The sequence below is a fragment of the Centroberyx affinis genome, unplaced genomic scaffold, assembly GCF_046629955.1.
Source record: "Centroberyx affinis isolate AG114_WGS23_722 - 3 ecotype Tasmania unplaced genomic scaffold, CSIRO-AGI_Caff_v1 ptg003533l_1, whole genome shotgun sequence".
Taxonomy (NCBI): domain Eukaryota; kingdom Metazoa; phylum Chordata; class Actinopteri; order Beryciformes; family Berycidae; genus Centroberyx; species Centroberyx affinis.
Window position 1 is genome coordinate 258,732 of NW_027281476.1, and position 20,173 is coordinate 278,904.

The 20,173-nt window shown below is 41.5% G+C and overlaps 2 protein-coding genes and 1 non-coding gene across 3 annotated transcripts; 1 reads left to right on the forward strand and 2 right to left on the reverse strand.

Annotated features, from left to right (window-relative positions):
- Nucleotides 1–144: 144 nt before the first annotated feature.
- fam234b (family with sequence similarity 234 member B) lies at nt 145–10,130 on the reverse strand. Its single transcript, XM_071539959.1, has 13 exons — nt 10,065–10,130; nt 8,093–8,641; nt 7,088–7,201; nt 6,652–6,819; nt 5,412–5,527; nt 4,438–4,588; nt 3,745–3,886; nt 2,696–2,899; nt 2,483–2,561; nt 2,187–2,354; nt 1,855–1,975; nt 1,430–1,656; nt 145–897 (listed from the first exon to the last, which is right to left on the reverse strand). Exons 1-13 carry the CDS (start codon nt 10,099–10,101, stop codon nt 895–897), a joined length of 2,079 nt encoding a protein of 692 aa, XP_071396060.1. The 5' UTR covers nt 10,102–10,130; the 3' UTR covers nt 145–894.
- A 1,766-nt stretch (nt 10,131–11,896) lies between these two features.
- On the reverse strand, nt 11,897–12,049 carry LOC139661511 (U12 minor spliceosomal RNA). Its single transcript, XR_011696595.1, has one exon. It is a non-coding gene; the product is annotated as a U12 minor spliceosomal RNA (small nuclear RNA).
- A 450-nt stretch (nt 12,050–12,499) lies between these two features.
- Nucleotides 12,500–19,742, forward strand: poldip3 (polymerase (DNA-directed), delta interacting protein 3). The gene is made up of 10 exons (XM_071539943.1): nt 12,500–12,641; nt 13,733–13,833; nt 14,018–14,472; nt 15,433–15,477; nt 15,691–15,768; nt 15,907–16,128; nt 17,178–17,255; nt 17,390–17,519; nt 17,784–17,850; nt 18,476–19,742. Exons 1-10 carry the CDS (start codon nt 12,574–12,576, stop codon nt 18,690–18,692), a joined length of 1,461 nt encoding a protein of 486 aa, XP_071396044.1. The 5' UTR covers nt 12,500–12,573; the 3' UTR covers nt 18,693–19,742.
- The last annotated feature ends 431 nt before the right edge of the window (nt 19,743–20,173 follow it).

The following is a 20,173-nucleotide window of genomic DNA, read 5'->3' on the forward strand; positions in this document are numbered from 1 at the left end:
TCTGCTCACTATTTAGCTTCACTAATTAGCCGGCTATCCGTTACATGTCAATTAATATAAAACCTCGATAAAAGACACTTAATTCAAAGCTGAAATCGACAAATCACCACACAACACGTAGCAGTAACAATTCATTTTCATACTTTCATATTTCCCCTTGCAATATTTACAGTTGCCAGTACAGCCGCAGTTTACATTTAGATGCCATAACTTTTAGCAACCAATTCTGACAAAAACAAAAAACCAAGATAAAATCTAAATGTTAAAGCAAACCAATAAATACTGTACAGCCATAAAATATTTACAGACCTATACTACATGCCTTGGTAATGAGCAGAAAGGGCATTATTAGTGGCTTAATGACAAAATGCATGTGAAAGGGGAATGACACCACATTAATGAACTGGCCTTGTTATACTGGTACATTTGTATGAGAGTAATACAGATGCATAAACACAATTACATGTTCTTTCATCAGCATTATTGTGCTTCATTGTCAGAAGTAATAAACTGTGAAGTTATTCTGCTGCCATCAACCCCAAACAATTATAAACATTCAATTAAATATTGTAAAACCCTTTCAAAAAAATGCAAGTTAAATAATTTAAATAAACGCTTTCATTGTATAGACACAGTATAAAACAACCAGGAAAAACAAAACCAAAACAAAACACTTGAGCTACAAATAATCCTTTACAGAAAATAACTCTCAAGTAATGGAAATTAAATTCATACTTAGTGAACCAAACAGATGTAAACAGCTTCAAATGAATTCCCAGTGTCCTCTTGGTGCAGTGTTATCACCTTATCCTCAGGTTGTGTCCCTGTCATCCTCAGGCGGGTCCCTTCAGCTGCACCTCTTGTGACACAGGACATGGTAGTAGTGGTGGCTCCTCACTAAACAAAGGAACAACATGAAAGAGATATTTATCATTGACTGTCACAAATCAAACAACCGGCCAATCATCACTTCAGGTGTATATGCAAATTACAGTTACAATGTCCTAACATAAAGAGAAGACTGGAAAGGTACTAAACCAATGTTGATTTAGGATTTGCTTGTGCGATGGAAAAATTTGTTTTTATTTCGTAGAGTTTTGAAACAAGATAGGATTGTCAGCACTTTATTATGTACGCCTCCCTGTTTACGCAAACAGCTCGTTGGTTCCTGGAACATGAGTGACTTCAGTTTACTCTGATGGCCTGCAGTCCCCACATCTAAACCCAATAGAGCACCTTTGGGATGAGGTGGAACGGGAGGTTCTCAGCATGAATGTGCCACCGAAAAATCTGCAAGAACTCGGTGATCTATATGGAATGGTTTCAGCACCTTGTTGGATCCATGCCTCAAATACTTCAGGCTGTTCTCGAGGCAAAAGTGGGCCCTACCTGGTATTAGCTAGGTGTGCCTTATAAAGTGAATGCTCACCTGACGTTTGAAGGACAGACGCCTGAAGAACTTGTTGACCTCAAACACACCAGGTTTACCGGGTCCCCCAGCCTTGCTGCTTTCCCCCAGCCTCACGACTTGTCCTTTTGTGATAGCGGCCCTAAGGCTCAGGCTCTTGACTATCCGGGCCCCGGGCTCAGATTCAGGTCTAGGCCGGGATGACACAGTGATGTAGGAGGCATCCTTCTGATGCTCTTGGTAACTCACTGGGAGAGAGGACATATGAGAAAATAGGAGATAGAACTTAGTTATTTACTGTGTAATTACTATGGGAATCACATTATTCCTCAACTTATTTTATGATATATTGCAGTCCAGTTATTACTGTTTAATAAAGCAGATATTATTCTGTAGCATCTACAGCTACAAGATACTAAATGCATTTTAACTATGTTGACTTTTACCTGCAGAAGTGACAGCAGTGTCTGTGGTACTGGTGAGCTGCAGAAGGATTGTGGGATATTGAGGATGCAGCAGGAACAGTTTTCTGATGAGCGGCTCTGCTGCAGCAACACCCGGTGCCACCTGTAGTCAGTGTAGACAGTTTAGTGGCTCTAGGTTCGAGGGCAAACTCAGGGAAAGACAATGAAGTGACATAAGCTGTACACATGATACATACAGAACAGGAGTTTTCTTATATGGTATTCACTTACACACTATACTCAAAATAACAAAAAATCAACCGACCAGAACTGATTTCCCTCAAAATTCTTCCTGTACTCTACAGCAGACTCACAGTCGTCTTGGTGACGTTCTTCTGCGTTCTGACTGGCTCACTGGCCCAGAAGAGGAAAGCTGATAGGCCAGTAGAGGTGGAGATCGAGGAAGCGTCCAACACAAGACGAGGACACACGAACTCTGCTCTCCAGAGGTGGTGCCCAGTCGCCCCATCGACAACCTGCACCTGAGAGAGAAAAAACAGCAGTTTCATCAGCATTGTTGTGCAGCAAGTACGCCCTGTAGAAATGACTTAATGTAGGGTTTGCACTATTGTAAGCCTTGAACAGTGCATGAATGGATCATATATCTTACCTTTGTGATGCCATTTGCTGAATGCTGAATGAAAAGATCTGGGACTCCATCGTCATTAAAGTGTCCTGGGGCTGGTTGACTGTGACAGAAAAGGGATTGTTTAAGGTCAGTTTCACTAGATTAAGATATAACTTTCTCATGTCTTACGAACGTAATCTTTCTCTCTTTTAAATCAACGTAGTGCTATTGGTAATGGCTGGGGCACCACTGTACCTGTGAATGACAGCTGATTTGAAGGTCCATTCTTTGTGCGTGTCCCTCTCTCTTAAGACGGACAGCTGACTGACAGTGCTGGAGCCATACACCAGCACCCAGTCACTCTTGGTGGAGTTCAGGTTGGAAATGGTGTCCAGACTGTTATGATTGTTGCCAAAACCAGCCACAAGAGGGAGCAGGTATTCCGCGTGTTCAGTTCCACTAGGGAGAAGAGAATAGAGATGGGGATTTTGAATTATTTCAGAGCCTTCAATCTCATGTTATCTAACCGACTAGTGCAAAAATAGAGTGCCCCCCACAAGCAGATGTCATTGCCAGCTCTTTTATTATGTATGCCAAAAACAACCAACCCCTATACAACCCAGGCGGCGGATGATGATTTTTCCCCTGCAAGTTTAATAAAAATAAAACATGAACTGTTAGTTTGTATGTATATTGATTGATCATGGAGATTTAGTGCTTTGTTTTGGCAGTATGTATGGACACATAACATGGACATGGACACACATACCAGACGTTGGACCAATGGCAAAAGAAAATCAAAGCTATTTGATAAACATTGATTAAGAAATGTAAGAATATCTTCATAGGTGTTATATCAGTAAGGATCTTGTTAATATTCCATGTAATTTCTGTAAGCAGGATATTTCAAATCACTCCTAAAATATGACTAAGCATTTTAACAATGAAGTCAACTGTCAGACCAAACATCAGCAAACACTGACCTGACGACTGCTGTTAATGAGTAAACGTTTAAGTGATAAATTGTCTTTTTTTTTTAAAAAGCTTACATATTAAAGAAATCTAAACATCTGTGTTCAAGATTCAATTATGTTTAACAAGTCTAACATTTTTTATTTCACTTAAGCAGGAGTACAGAGCTAAAATAAATAAATAAATAACAGCATACATATTTCAAGTATCACCACTTCTAACAGGTTTTGTACCTGTGTCTCCTTTATGCCAACAGATGAAGTTAACTATTTAATAGACAAAGAAGCTTTGTAAAGTGTAACCAGAGCAACCTGCCAGTCACTGAAGCGCACCTGTAGATGTGTATGAGGGTGGAGTTGATGGTTTCCTTGCGTCCTTCCCAGCCAGGGTCCTTCTGTCTAAGTGCTTGGTTTAGGGGCCTTTTTCCAGTGGCACGAAAGTAGATATCATGCAGAGAGACAGCCTCTACATTGCCTTAGGGAACAATCACAGATACAAAGCATTGTAAGACTATAGGAAAGAAACATTTAGCTGTATGGAGAGAACAGAACCGGTCGCCTAATAAAGCTATTTATAAAGCTAATAAAGCTAACAATTTTTGAGGATAACATTCATCCATAGTTGCATGGTTGACATCTATTGGTTGAGGACATCGCAAATCTACAGAATATACTCAGAAGATACACGTGACAGCCTGAATGTTTGCTTTCTCAATTTTAAGCAACTATATGTGCCTCATCTATAGCTGCATCCATACTGTATGCCATGCTGCCTGAATACACGTGGTGATTGAATGTTCAATGTATGTTTTTAGTGATGTGTATAGTCTTCTGTTTATTGTATGTTTTGCGCTGAAGTCCTGTAGTCCCTGTACTGTATGTCAGTATGTGCTGTGCAACTAGATAAGGTGTCAATGTATCTGTGCACAAATGCCAACAGGACAAATTCCTGTACTTGGTGAATAAATTGACTGTGACTCTGATCATTGGCTCTACGACCTTCAGACCACGAGTTGATTCCTTTACCTAGTCCAAACAGGATGTAATACGCCCTTTGTTGTGTCTCATGCAGCAGGGGACCTATCAGCTTGCCCTGTCCAGTGAGGTTGAAAGGCACGGGATTTCCCAGCTTCGCCCCAGTCAGCCCAGAGATCAGGATCAGGGAGAGGTCCATAGCCTGGAAATGAATGAGAGAGAAAAAGGTATACAGTCACTGAATGTGAAGGCCTGGAAATATAATCTGTAAACCATCAGCTGGTAGTTACATCTTTGTTATGCACAACACAAGTGTACGCGTCATTATTTGAAATATAAACATTAATTTAGAAATTAGCTGGGCCATCATCACAGCTGGAGACATCATCAACATTCAGCTACTTTGTTGCCACTTGCAGAAGAAGAATCAGTTTGGATAGCTGTCCAATGTTATCACAACAGAAATCTAGAAACAGATTGTTTTGTCTTACTGCCGCCTTGTACAAAAAGCACTGTGGGGAAATGAGTTTATTCCAATTTATGAGTTTATCATTTTATTCTAAAATTATTCTGTTAATTTGATATAAGTTCCAAAAACAAAACAAGTGCTTGGGTGCACAAACATGCGTTAAAAAGCACCAGACGTTTCAAACTTTTTTGGCACTTATGTTGAATTAAAAGAGCATACATGCTGATTTATATAGCCTTTTTTGCCCAAAGTAGATGGTGTGCAGGTTGTTCTACTTTTGATTCCTATGATGGTCCCAAGTAAACCCCCTGAATTCTTATCACTACCATAGCCGCAGCATCAAAGTCTTTCTGCTACTTAAGCATCAGTGAATGCCATGCACGTATCTAAGGATGAGAGTTGTCTCCAAAACGAGTTCAGGAACATGCAGGTGAGGAATTGGCTTTCTTTGCATATTACTACTAGATGTTGTTGAACATACTGTACATACTGTGTATGTGCAATGACTGAACTTAAATTAATATATGGGAGGAGATTAAGCAGGTGGCTGCCATACCTCATCCGCCGGCAGAGTGGCAATCAGCAGATCTGGGACTTTGTCTCCCTGGAGGTCTGGAAGTGACACCGCCTGGGATTCAATGTTCTTAAGCAGAACCGACCACAATCTCTTCCCTGAGGAGTGAAAGAAAACCTTTTTTGACCCTCTTTTGAACACTTACAACTTTGTGTGCTTGGGGTGGGGTGGCCCTGACTGACTTGTTTCTACAGGCCAGAAGAATTGACCACACTGACTTGTCTTTCTTGTCTGGATGGAAAGTCAGAGGCTGTGAGAGGTGTAGCCTCACCAAAATGTAACATCTGTGTGCTAATGTACATGTCCCTCAGAACGTGTTTAGGAAGATGAATGTTAAAACTGTGGCCACAAGAAGGTTATGTTTGAACCCACACTCATTTAGGATATTATTTTACTGAGCTGAAAAGGAGGGGGAGGGGTTAGGCAAGGTCTACACCGCCACAACCTGAAACCTAACCCACCTTATTAACACCAGTGATGATGCAACATGCAACACCTGGAAGCTAGTCAGGACTTCCCTCATGCTTCCCTCATGCTACATTCATATTTAAACTGGAAATATTTAAATGTATGTTTGTGCACATAGGGGTGTCAAAATATAATATTTCAACTGTAGGCTAAATTCCACATTGGTCTAGCAGAATACATCACAATCTAGAACAACAACCATGTATCATCATCAGCCCTGGATTGAGAGCAAAGGAGAAAATTCAACAACTAACTTGTGTCAGTATTCTTTTTTTTTTTTAGGTAAATTATTGTTCTGGCAATCCCTGGCTGCTATATGAGTAGTCTCTTTCGTGTTTATACTAATAATAACATAATTACAACAAACATTATTTGTATAGCACTTTTTGTAAGAGAATGTGAGAGTCAAATATGGTAAAGGCATAGCATAAATACAAGTCTATAAAAATAGGTTTTAAGAAGTACTTTAAAAGATGATACTGAGTTATTCCAAAGCCTTGGGGCCCTGATGGCAAAAGCCCAGTCACCCCTCATCTAAAGCCTAGAAAGCCAGAGGGGTCCTTGTCTGAGGATCTGGGTCTGTGTGCTGGCTCATAGCGGACCTAACCAGTGAAGAGATGCCATAATTGGAGTGATGTGATTTTGCCTGTTTGTACCAGCTGGAGACGTCAAAGAGACTTTTGCCAGAATAAAGAGAGCCACAGTAGTCTAAATGTGAATAAATATTACTAAGCGAGACAAATGGTCTTCTGACCTGTGGTCCCGTTGACGGCCATGAGAACCGATTTCCCGATGAGGAGACACACAGGTGAGGGGGGGGTGTTGTACCGCAGACCGCACTGGATGTACATCACAGACTCCCGCATGACTTTCCTCCACAGCACCTGGCCACTGACCGCAGACAGGGCCACCGCACTGTAAACTGAGATAAGGAAGGAAAAAGGTAGAGGGAGAAACGGAGAGAGAAGGAGAGCAAGAGGAGCATTAAACAAGGAGGCAGGCGGCATATAAAAATTAGAAAGATTAAAGAGGCTGCAACAGGACGAGATAAAGTGAATTTGGGTTTCATTGCATATTTCAAATCAGTTGGCTCAGCAGTTTAGTGGGACTAGCAGGATTAGATATGTGGATTAATGTTACACTGATTCACTGATTGCTCTAGTCTCTCCAAAAATGGATTCCATACATACTTTTGTTCCCTTGTGTGGGATGGGTGTCGTTGGTCCACTCTGTGACGCCCAGCAACACATCTTCCACTGAATCACCATCAACGTCCCACAACGCCAACGCCGGGGGGGTGACACCTAGACGGAGAAATCAAAGCAACGATGGAAAATGAAAACCACACACCAGCAGAATGCCAGGAAACATTTGGCTGAGGCTTGTCAGTTTGACAACTATCATTTGAAGGTTGTTTTCTATTATGAAAATCAATTTGACTGGTAGAGTGATTGGATGATTAAAGTGTCTGGTGAGTAGTAGTTTGTTTCTTGCCCTGGACACCCAAACATTTGAAACTGTGGAGATGGGAACTGGTAACTGATAAAAAAATATGTCAATCATAAAAAGAAGTATAAAAGTGGTTTATGTGGTACATCTTTGTTTTCTCAAACTACTGCCTTTCTGCCATGGTCCTTACAGACACAATATAGTCCTTCATTTTGCTGCTAATCTGCAATACTTTAGCAATGCATGCTGGAGCAGAACATGTGGTACCGCGATACTAACAACCCTGTGTAATTACAGTTGGCTAATTAAAGGGTGAGTCGGAGTTGTCTAGCCACAGAGACTCCTAAGTAAGTCTGTTGAAGTCAGCATTATCGGTGGCGCCTCTTTTTAGTGCAGCACTCACTTGTACGCATCAACAAAGGAGTGTTGTGTGAGCTCATATTATGCATATCCTTGGCCAGTTTACAGTATCAACTATCTGCCATCATTCTTTTCCCTTATTTCCCTTTGAATTTCCCTTCCATTAAATGACAGGTTATTCAGAACCAGAGGCCTACCTGCAGTGAAAGTCCACTACAAATGCTTTTTGCCCTGAATACAGCTCTGCATGGTTGATAATCCTCAACCTCATCATTCATTTTGTCACTGAAAACGTAGCTGAGTGATGTCAGGAACCATCATAGACGTACTTGGTAAATTGAGGATTTGACTATAATGTGACAGTAGATTTTGATTTATTCTCTTACCTCCTGCATCTCCCAGCGCTCTCTCCCATTGTGGCCGCTTGTCCAGCTCCCCCTTCTGGCAAGGTATCAGAAATGCACACAGCAGCACAAGCATTGTGGCAGAGACCAGAGGCACGATGAAAAACGCAGTTCGGATGGCACTCCTCACCCTCATCCTCTTCTGATCGGCGTTGGTACCGTTACCCCCATGCCCGGTGCCCCCCGACGCCCCGGGACCCCCTCCGTCCTCCAACGCTCTGTCCCTTCCTGATTCCCTCTGGCTCCAGTACTGCATGCCTTTCATATCATCCCTGTCCTGCCTGGATTTGCTGGGCAGTCGCTCTCTCCACTCGTCCTCCTCTTCCTCCTCGTCCTCCTCCGCCTCGTCTTCACCCCCCACGAGTCTTCCGGATCTGCCGCCCCGCAGGTCTGAGGAGCCGGTGCCGAGGCAGTTGCCCCTGCCCAGGCCGTTTCGGGGATAGTTGAGCACCAGGTCATCCTCCTCGCTCTCGTCCTCACTGTCAGCCTGGGTGAGAGGGTCGTACTCCCCCAGCTCCGAGCCCTTCTTCCCTGTAGAGACACACAGACAGCTGATGAGGAATTTACAGCGATTTCAGTTGTCTTGTGCGTAACTAAGTCAGAACATCAAGGCCTAATCCCAAAACAGGAATATTCTTTGGGCCTATTTGCCTGGGAAAATCAATGACGGTTCCTGTTCACTTAACCTTGAAGAGACTCGTAGGAATTTAACTGTTTACAGCATGGTGTTGGCATATTGCAACAACTGCTTTCTTCAAGACAATTATTTTAGATTCTCATTAGATTATTCAAGTGTCCAATAATGTCCTTTACTTGATTCAGATCCCTTTCTTTAGCTATCTGCGGGGCCATTTTCCCTTTGCTGCAGAAATAGTGTTCTAAAAGTGCTTTGATAAAATAATACTCAAACATCTTTCCACAATAAAAATTCAAACTTAACTTTTTTGAAGTCAGGAATCTTAGCACCACTAAAACAAGTGTACGGGTTACCATACATGTTAGAAAACCTTTTTGGTACATGGAAACAATTGTTTCAATTGTACAGTTTTGACAGTTTACAGAATTACTGTAGTCTGTAATAAGATTAAAATTGCTTTTTGAAGTTATTTATTTAAGCCTGCAAGACCATGCATTAAAGATTTTGATCATTTTTGTATATGTACAGATCATAAATCCAGCTGGGTCCACTGATGCCTTTTGAAACTCACATGGTCAATTGACGTTTATGTTTTTTAAATGGTTGTCTCATCTTATATATAACATCACTGAGCTGCTCATATAGGTTAGCATGAGGAAGTACATTTGTGAATACCTTTTTCACTCACACTCAAAAAAACAAAACAACAAAATAAATGTACTGACAATTATTTTGTGACAAATTAATTTGATTAATGCGTATTTAATTAGCCTAGGCTAATTAAATACGCATTACAGATGCCCATCACTGGCTGTTTCATAAGCAGTGCAGAAATAAAAGGATTTCGCTGTGCTATAGGCTATAGACGGGTTATTATAAGGTGGCTATGTTTGCTGGGCTTGTTCAGGCTCCAGCAGGCCAGTCTGTGTTGATGAGGTTTTAACCGGACCAGGCTGCAGTTAGCCGGCTAGTCTAGCAGCTAGCTAATGGATAACACCAAGCTGAGCTGCTTTGGCTCTGGCAGCAGCATGTAAACATGTCACTCAAAAAACACAATAAAGCCACATATCCTCGCGCGACAAATGCTTTGGAATACATACAAATTACACTGGCATAATATGAGACAAACGCATCGGTATTTGTATAAATACAAAGTGTCAATTATGAGTAAGCTGAGCTACGACTGCAACAACCCAGTCACGGCTGATGATGTTTCAGCCAGTCGAGTCATTCAGTAAATGATCTGTAACACACTGACAGGAGATACTTCACATTTTCATCTATTCATCTAGTCGAAATATCTGTAGCGCATCTTACCGGGCAGTTTCAGAGCACGGGACAGAGCTGCAGCCATTACTAGTTCTAACGGTTCGCCCACGGACGGCGACGTGAGGCAGATGTGATGATGAAGAGCGCGAGGGCACCGACCCTGCAGGTTGGATCGGCTGCTGCAGAAATGCATTCTGGGACTTGGAGTTTGTTGGGCGCCGTTCCAATACATATCGTTTGTGGAGTGTTGCACGGTATTGCAAAACTAGATCGCCAGCGTTAACCTATGATACAATTTAGAGGAATAATACAGGCCTAATAGGCTACAAATATACGTTTTCTATTGATCAAGTGAGCGCCATCAAAACTCCGTTAAAACTAATTTCACGCGTATGATTACTTCCATACTTTTTTTCTGTGTTTCTCCTTGCGGTGTACGCCGGGGAAGGAAATCAAAATAATTTCATTTTTTGTGGATTGTTTTCCTGTCGCTGGTTTATCAAACAGTTAAACAACGTTTGAAAACATTTTACGGGATTACACAGAATGAAAGTCACAGTTCATTTGCAGTAGGCTACTGAAAGTAAACTGTGAGTTTCATTCTTTGTAATCCCTGCCTTTACTGTAGTGCCTTCCTAGTTTCCATAATGTATGGAGATCACACTTGTTTGTGATCTTATTATCGCAAACCACAAGCATGCAGTGGCACAGCAACAACAACACTGAGGACAAAATGAGGTCAAAACACATGGAAAACATACACATAGGTTTTTTCCAAGACTTGTTTACTGGACTATCCTCAATCCTATTATTTTATACTATACAATACTGCAAGGTAGCCAGTAAGAGGAAATGTGAGATGAGTGCGTGCATAAAAGCGCATCCCAGGAGTTCCATGCAGCAAATTCAAAATAATTGAAGAAATCGTCATGTTTATACTTCGTTGCTGTTTATTTTTTAGTTGTTTTTGGTGATGTGCCTGTAATAGTCTATATAATCAAGTAAGTATGCCTACTTTCCCACCATTGTTATATTTTAGAAATGAAAACACAGACACTGATTTGGTTGTGTTATTTTTTATTCAAATGATAAAGTTTTACAGCATGACGTTTTATTTCCTTTGCTTGAAGAGGGTTCACAAATCCAGTATCACATTTCTCTAGTATAGCTTTTGCACCTGAATTCTCCTATACAGGCATAACTATACAAAAATCACTAAAATAGTGAAATGATCATTTGGGCCTATATGAATGGGAAACTATTCAACTCTACATGGCTGTTGTTTTTGTTGCATGATAGACAAGGTTGTCTGGTTCCATGGTTCCAAACTTTGCCTTCGAGTTCAAATGTAGTTTTCAATTACTTTAGTGTTGCTAATATATATATTTATCAATATCTGATAGGGGAAATGTACAAAATAGGCATAAGTACCCATATCAAGACATATTTCAGTATCTGTGCATTCCGGGGCTAAAACGCAACCAGCGTGGTCACAAATGAAGATCTCGCGCGTTTTGCAGACGTACTGCTGGCGAGATGCAACTGTCATGGATGTGTACCTAGCCAACATACCGGCAAAACAAACAAACAAAAACATACATACTGGCACTGTCATATACAGTATATACGTATGTCTACGGGACCTCACAAATGAGGGCATGTAACAAACGCTAGACAATCCATGTCACTTTATATGTAGCTACATGCATTCAGCAGTGAACAGCAGCAGGTATGATGGTGGCTCACCTGGCTTTCGATATACAGGTGATGTGCTAGAAGAGAAACAGTGTCCAAGTAATCATACTTAAAATCAAAAGTTGTGGTAAAGCATATATAATGTCCAGCTGTTTACTATTTATTTTTCTTGGACAAATGAAGTCGGGGCAGATCCTAGTCCCACAAGGCATCTCACAAAGTAGGTGAGTCACCTTAGCAGGCGGACCTGTGCCCGTTCAAAAATTCATCTCGAAATTGAACGAGGACACGGGCGTCACCCCGCGTCGTTATTTTCCTTACTCATCAGTTTAAGGCATAACCTGTCGATCACCGAGGAAAAGGGTAGACACTGGGTGCAGGCGTTCACTATTAGGGTGCTCATTGTGGCGGCACTTCCAGAAATAGGGGACTTTATTTTTGATTTTCTACAATAATTACGTCAGTAGCAACATTTATTGAAACTAATATTATGTTAAACGGTGTTTTAAGTTAGCGTAAACACACTTTCTACGCAAAACAGCTGCATTTATGAACATGTTGTCGCAAAGGCTCATGGGAGTTTGGGTGACGTAACTTATTTACATTTGGCGAAGAGTAATCGATAGTAGATGGTTCAGCTATGGATAAGACAAACGATTGACTGTATTTAAAACGGCGAGTTATCTTACTATTTTCGTACGGCAAGTACTTGTAATAAGGGAAAAAGAACATCATGGAAGACACAGTTCATCCAATGCAGATGGTGTGACTGAGGGAGGATTGCATTTTGGCCCAAATCGGCAGCCGTAGTCACTGCTAAAGCAGCTCACACACGCACGCGCATGAGAGGCGGTGGAAGAAAATGGCAGACATTTCTTTGGATGAAGTGATACGACAACGCGGTATCAACACCAAAGTACCAGTTAAACGGTATTTAAACTATTGCTATACAGCGGGATGTGCATCTTATAAATAAAATAGTGACTCAGACTAACATTTTTGATTGACTACATTGAGAGAAACTAACCTAGCTGTTGTTGTTAGTTGGCTAACTAGATAACAAAGCTAACGTTAGCTAATGTAACGTTAGCCAGCCAATAAATCGGTTAGCTTTAGGCCTGTTCGTCCTTACTGAGCATTGCATCTAGGAAACCTATGTTTGCTGTTTAACTTCGTGTTTTGCATTTGTTATAATTTCCCTAGAGCTCAGGATATCGCATAAACTTAAACAGCTAACAACTGTTAACGTAGCTGGCTAACGTTGCTCCGTTCATTACAGCAAATACCATCGTCCAGTGTGGTCAGGTTATGGTAGCTAGCTAATATTTATGTTGGCAGCAAAAAATAGTTCTTCCATGCATTTATTGAATAGGCAGCGCGCTGGTATAACTAATTTATATAAACAGTAATGATTTCGCATTTGATTGTCTTTATTTATTGTTTTACTGTTAAAACGTGGATACTTGGCCGAGTTAGTAGCAGCGTTAAGTCGCTGCTGCTGCTAGTCTGGACCCCAGAAGACTGGTCTGGTTTATTACCGGGCCCTGCCGCAGACACTAGAAGACGCTACATTACTACTATCCGTAGTGTTGTTGCCGCTAACGTTGCCATAAAAAGTTGTTGGTTTTTGGCATTTAACTACGTCTACCTCAAGTAACTTCACTCACTTCTCTCTCAGGTATACAGCCCCGCTTTTACGTTTTTTACTTTGTGGTTGAGTATCCAGTATCCAAGATATTTGAAGGAAAGGAATGCTTGATCATACAGTAGGTACTCAGGAGGTGAATGGGGGGGGGGGGCTGATGGAGTGGAGTAGACCGAAGCAGTTGGCCGGGCAGGGGAGAGAGAGGCTTATAGAATTTCAGGTAGACATACATTTGAAGGACAGTCTATGGATATAACCCCGGCATCGGCCCAAATGTTGAACAGCCTGCTGGGAAAACTGCTGGTGCTCCAGATGGCCAGTCCGCTATTGGTAACTCTGATGAACTGATATAAACCTTGCTTTCTCTCTCTCTCAGACCAATGTTTGGACGGGGCGGTGGAGGGGTGGGGAGGGGCTTCGACGCCCGGCAGAAGATTGGGGCCAATGATGTCAGACAAAGGCTTGGAGGAGGAACAGGTAGGGGTCACCATCATTGCCCTGACAGCTTAAATGTATAAGCCTACACACCTATTGCACAATGATCGTATGTTGAATACTGAATAAAGACCAATAGTGCCGGCTACAAGAAATATGTTCAGAGAGTACTGTGCTTTGTGGATTAACGCTGTGTGCCCTCATTCCTCTACCCATCTCCCCTCAGGATTTCAAGTGAAAGATGCCAGAGAGAAGCTTGGCCAGAAAGATGCTCGCTTCAAAATCCGTGGCAGAGGAGGAGGAGGAGGGGGAGGAGGGGGAGCAGGAGGAGCGGTGCAGGATGCCCGACAGATGATCAACTCACGCAAACAGGGGCAGAATCAGTTCAGTGTCCCTTCACAGACCATACAGAAGACAGCAGTGACACACCACCTACAGAGCCAGACACATGTGCCGCAGATACAGATCCACACTAACAACACCACTGCCAGTGTGAACAATAGGCAGTTTACACCTAATATACAAGGACTGAGTATAAGGGGTGGGGCGATGCCGCAGCTGGGCGGTATTCCCAAGAGGATGATGGATGCTCGTGATCGACTGAGCCTCAAGAGAAGCATTGGAGGGACACCGACACAGGCAGCTGCTGCAGCACCTTTAAAAATAACCAAGACCATCCAGGTAAGGTTGAAAGAGGTTGCTGGCTCTGTTCTTAGAATTGGCCACGCAACCTGGATCTGTGCTCACGTATTAGGGATGGGACGATGTGCTTATCTCGCTGAACGATGCAATATGGGGTTCACAATTCGATACGGCCACAATACGATGTAATAAATTAAAGTTCAATGAACAAAGTATGACTGCAGATTTATGTTTATTTCTGAGACGCAGATCTTTCTAGTGATGGCATTAGCTTGCTCAAATTTAAAGCACAATTTAAAAAAATGTCATTACAAAGTACAAATAATATAATTTTGATGGAGAGTAGGGCTGAACGATTTTGAAAAAATATCTAATTGTGATTATTTTGACTGATATTGCAATTGTGATATCATTTGCGATATTAGAGGGAATGATAATTTTTACATCATTATTCTCATTTTCATTGAAAAACGTATTAAAATGATTATGGTGTGATTTTTTTTTTGCGGGGATCTGTACCAAACAAAGATGTTTTCTTAAGTCTGTAGGATATGATTTGTAGGCCAGGACATCTCTGCAGCATGACAGTATTTAATTTAAAATGGTATTTTGACACACATTTCGCCTTTAACAAATATTGCGCCTCCTGCGATTTGAAAATTGCAGTAGGCCATATTGCGATTTCGATAAAATTTCGATTAATTGTTCAGCCCTAAGGGAGAGCTTGTGAAACTGTGATGGACAAGCTGTCTCATTTGTGATTACTACAGCAGAATAAATTGTAGCCAATATTGAGACTCATTTTCTGCCCCACGATACATATTGTCACGTTTTTGTATTGCAATATATTGAAGTTTGATATATCGTCCCACCCCTATTGCATTAAAGCATATTTAGTTTCATATGTATTTCTGGCTGCTTGTGAATTTACACATTAAAATATTTCATTGCTTACAGTTTGCTAACCATACTCTGATGTATCAACATGTCTTTTCACAGCAACGTCCAGTAGGGATGTCAAGTGGGATACGTTTGGCTTCACAGGTAGAGGCATTTTTCCTATGCATATCTTAACATGTTGAGCGATAAAGAGCAATTTAGGGGTGTGTTTTTGGGGACACCCCTAGAGCAATTCTTCTGTGTAGCCAAAAATGTTTCTTTTAAAGCAGACCACTGTGTTGTTTCCCTTGTATTACAGCTTTGTCATACAATGAAACTGATATTTAAGTGCTAAATTTACTATTTTGTCTCCCGCAGTCTGTCTCAGATGGGCATGATGGCATCCCCAATAAACAAATGAAGATCACTACCAGTAACAGTATGCTACAGTCACGGGTAAGCCATGCCTGAGTGTCCTGAGTCACATAGGACTGACACAAAGGCTCAAACAATGTTCTCACGTATCAAGTGCCTATTATATTCCCTCTGATTAAATTTAACCATCTTTCTCTTCCCTTCCATTGTCTCTTACAGCCTGGCACCATGGGCTCCCCATTCTCCATGTCAGCCCCAATCACAAAGGTGGTTAAAAACGATGCTTACACAGCCCCACGTCCCCCTGTCCCTGTGGCCCCCACCAGGCCCAACCCCAGTACGGCAGCCCCCCGGTCCTCCACTGCAGCCTTACAGCCCGTCTCCAGGACTCTCCAGCAGGCCACAGCAGAAACCAGTACAACACCTCTCACTCCCCCTCAGGTTGGCATCCTGACTTGCATCTACAGTTCAATATTCACTCCTTTCCTCCCTTTCTAACGAAGTCCTAAGTTCCTGTCTGTTACTATACAATGAGATGTGTATTTTATGAAGGATATAGTGACTCAGAGTAACATTGGTAGTTGAGCATATTGAGAGAAACCAACCAAGCCACGGTTAACCAGTGTTCTATTAGCAAGCCAGTTAATTATAGCCACTTAGCTTTAGGTATATTTGTCTTTACTGGCTGTTGAATTTAGGAAACCCAAGTAAGCTACATAACAATGTGTTTTCTCTTTATTAAGATATTGTATAAGCTTAGAAAGCTTCTAATCATTTAGTGAACAGCTAGCTGGCTAACATTACTGGGCTCCTAACTGCAAATAATCACTGACGAGTAGTCAGGGTTAATGTTTACATGAGCAATACAATTAGCTCTTGCATCCATTTATTGAGTAGGTAACTTTAGCCAAAGGACCAGTTACAATTTTTAAAATGATTATGTCTTAATCAAACTTTTACTGTTAAAACTTGATAACACATCATTAACAAACCAAAACAATGCCACATTTATCTCTTCCCTCCTTTCGTCCTTTTACACTCACATGCCTCCTTCCTGCCTCAATCCCTTATGCAAATAAGATAAAATTGCTTCTAGATGCTGATCTAATAAGTTTTGTTATTTAGCCTGAAAGTTAAATGTCAGTATTTGGTACAGGTAGGCTGATCCCTGTTCAGAGCTCAAAGGAAACTTTAACCCAGACTCATGATGCTGCCCAGTACTGGAGGGCTGCATTACATAAAGTCATTGCCAGAGGATTGTGTTGGTAGTGAGGCCTGGAGAGCCTCAAGTGGTTTCAGGTGGGAAGCAAACACTTCATGGTGGTGACAGGATTGGAATAGCTGCGTATGTTAGGAATGCAAAAAATTTGTCAGGTTGGGATATTTGTCACCAATGTTTTGCCTTACCATCTCAATTGTACATGCATTTTTGTACACCTCATTTTCATTGCATATATTTGATCTTGTGGTCTTGTCACACTGCTTTATAGCCTGCTTTCAGTCCTTTGGAGGGGACGAAGATAACGGTGAACAACCTGCATCCCCGGGTCACAGAGGAAGACATAGTGGTGAGTAAATCACACTGCTGTTGCTGTTTGCTAATATCCTTTTATGCTTATGTTTGAGATTCAAACCATGAGCTGTGTGCTGTTCTGCCTATGATGACTCATTGTGTGTGTGTGTGTGTGTATCTCGTCCACAGGAACTGTTCTGTGTGTGTGGTGCCTTGAAGCGAGCGCGGCTGGTGAAGGTGGGGGTGGCTGAAGTGGTGTTTGTTCGTAAAGAGGATGCTGTGAGCGCCTACAGGAAGTACAACAACCGCTGCCTGGACGGTAAGCGCCACTGGCAAGGACGCACACATCAGATGGTTCCCTGGGTTTTGGGCACTGGGTTCTGTTTTGCATGCGGCTCACTGACTATGATACTGATGATATGATGGTTGGGTACATCTTTCTCTCTTTGTGCTGAAACAAAGTGTATTTGTATCATTTGAGTAAAAGGGTCGTCCAATAGGATTTGATGAGCATCAGTGAGATCGTCAGTAACCGGAGTTGTTTCTCATGTCTTAATTGTCTTTTCCTCTCCTCTGCCCCCAGGCCAACCCATGAAGTGTAACCTTCACATTCAGGGCAATGTCATCACTTCTGATCAGCCCATTCTATTGTAAGTGAGCCTGCAGCGTTTCATTCCCTCCATTTCAAACTGATATGTAGTTGACTGCATTTACATGCACTTACTTTTATTTTGAATAATTCCAATAAGCTGTTTATATACATGGCAAATAAGTAATATACAGTAATACTGTATATTCCCATTTTCATGGGGTCTCACACTGATTATTAATATGTAATTTGCCCCCCTCCTTCTTGACTACAAATGATGTTAGCCATTTATTTCTCTTTTCATTTTGTGAAGTGCTGACTCTTGAGGCATGAAATTTGTTCATTATCATTTTTTTATCAACCAGTCAAGTGTTTGTCAAGCTACTTGGTGGTACATTGAGCTACCTTTTGAAGTAGCAGTAACCCAAATAACAAATTTTGTGATTCAACAAGTTCCAAGAGATATTTGTAGCTAGCCAACACAAGATGTTGGTCGTCCGAATCAGCTATTCAGCAAAAAACATGGTGACATTTGAACATTGACACGATCCAATATTGGTAATGGAAATTGCTCCGTGTCATGGGAAAGTCATGGAATTGGATCACCAAGCAGTGTTGGGACCCTGCGTGTGGGTCTATTGCTCTGTGGCCTTGTGAAAACGTGTCGCTCCTCTCTCTTGTCACAGGAGGCTCAGCGACACTCCCGGTGCAGGCAGCGGCTCAAAGAAAGACGGCCTGCCTCCCTCCTTGTCTCGCCCCGCCGGTCAGCGCGCCTCGTCTCAGCCCACCCCAGAGGTGGACCCCCAGACCATCCTGAAAGCTCTGTTCAAGTCCACCGCACAGTCCACCTCAACCACTGAGCCCTCCAGCTCACAGGCCACTGCCTTCCGCATCAAGATATAACTCATCTCCTGTGTACGCGCACACTCAGTTCATAGTCAGTTCATACACATACTACTGCACTCTCAGCGTTCGCATACAAACTCCGGTCTTCACCTTGTCGGCAGGCGGCCCACGTTCTCGTATATGAGGCAGGTTTTTACACATTTGACATGCGTGACTAATCTGAACGTCAATAAATGAATGGATACTTGCCATCTTGTTTTTTAAAAGGAAAACGTCTGATTTTGTGGCATCCAAATGTCATCCATGTGTTTCCGAGATGGACCAATGGAAAGAAGTTTGATGTGTGTATTTGTTGTTTTAATCATATATGGTAGGGGAAAGAAATTCAAACTGGACATATAGGGATTTCTTTTTTTCTTTTTTTTTGCTCTACTGAATGCCAACCCATTTGGACATGTTTAGTGTTTGTTTTTTGTTTTCTGTTTATTTACCCTTCATGAAAACTGAGACTCACTTAACGACTGATGATGTTAATACACTGAATTACAGGCTACATTCTCATTATTCAGTGATACTGTGAGTTAATAACAGTTATAATTTCAGTAAACCGATTTACAGTCATATTCCATTGACGCATTTTTGCCAGTGTGGCATTCAGATTGTTCTGTGCTATTTTTGTGACTGGTTTTACTTGGTTATCCAGTTTTGAAGTAGTGTATGTTCAAGCCATTCTAGTTTACTAGTCACTCAATTTATGTTTAAGGACTTTAAATGACTCTTTCTATTGCTCTCTGGTATGCCAGTCAAGAAGACAGTAGTGAGGTGAGATCTGTCTGTGAAATCCCGCCATTAAATATTTAGCTTTGTAGATGTTGTTTGAGATTCGTCTTTCCTATCTGCCACACACTGTATTTATTTTCTGTTGCAATTGGCAAAGCAGCCCTGTCTTTCTCATCACCTCAGTTCTAGATTTATCAAACATTAGTGCAGAAGAAGTAGGTTACTGATCAAAGGTGGATCATTGGCCAAGTCAGATGACCAGACAGATTTCTCTCAGACCAGCTTTTCTTAGAAACTTCATGCTCATGAGGATCAGTGGTCAGAACACATGACAAATAAAAATACAATTTGCACATCTCTGTTTTTGAGCAGTTTATATAAGAATGAGTCTTTCCCAGAGCAAAAAGCAAGAGGGCCAAGACCGCCAGCTCTGTATTAAGATGATGGGTTCTGTTTTAGATTTAATTTTACTTCCAAGAGTCAAAATAGTCTGAAATCAGCAGTCCTATTTTAAGATACTATTACATATACAGTAGGATCCCATTTTTCAAGTCCATACCGGACAGGTGTTAATTAGGATAGAATATTCTTGCAATTTAGTCCATTGTATTTACAAAACATTATGGTATATTTTTGTATAATTATACAGCCATAGTTTTAAAATTATATATAAATACTAACAGTTAAAACAGTTAAAATTTGCCTAGGTTTTCGTACGGAAGCGTAATGCATTCACTTGAGAAAAAAGATTGCCCTGT

What these genes read in the sequence shown, in the direction of transcription:
- fam234b (XM_071539959.1), bottom strand. Translation starts at nt 10,101, where the DNA reads ATGGCTGCAGCTCTGTCCCGTGCTCTGAAACTGCCCG. An exon ending in CCGTGCTCTGAAACTGCCCG is followed by an intron (nt 8,642 to 10,064) that starts GTAAGATGCGCT and finishes GTGTCTCTACAG; the next exon opens with GGAAGAAGGGCTCGGAGCTG. An exon ending in CAGCAAATGGCATCACAAAG is followed by an intron (nt 2,355 to 2,482) that starts GTAAGATATATG and finishes TTTCTCTCTCAG; the next exon opens with GTGCAGGTTGTCGATGGGGC.
- poldip3 (XM_071539943.1), top strand. Translation starts at nt 12,574, where the DNA reads ATGGCAGACATTTCTTTGGATGAAGTGATACGACAACGCGGTATCAAC. An exon ending in GGATACGTTTGGCTTCACAG is followed by an intron (nt 15,478 to 15,690) that starts GTAGAGGCATTT and finishes TGTCTCCCGCAG; the next exon opens with TCTGTCTCAGATGGGCATGA. An exon ending in TCTGATCAGCCCATTCTATT is followed by an intron (nt 17,851 to 18,475) that starts GTAAGTGAGCCT and finishes CTCTTGTCACAG; the next exon opens with GAGGCTCAGCGACACTCCCG.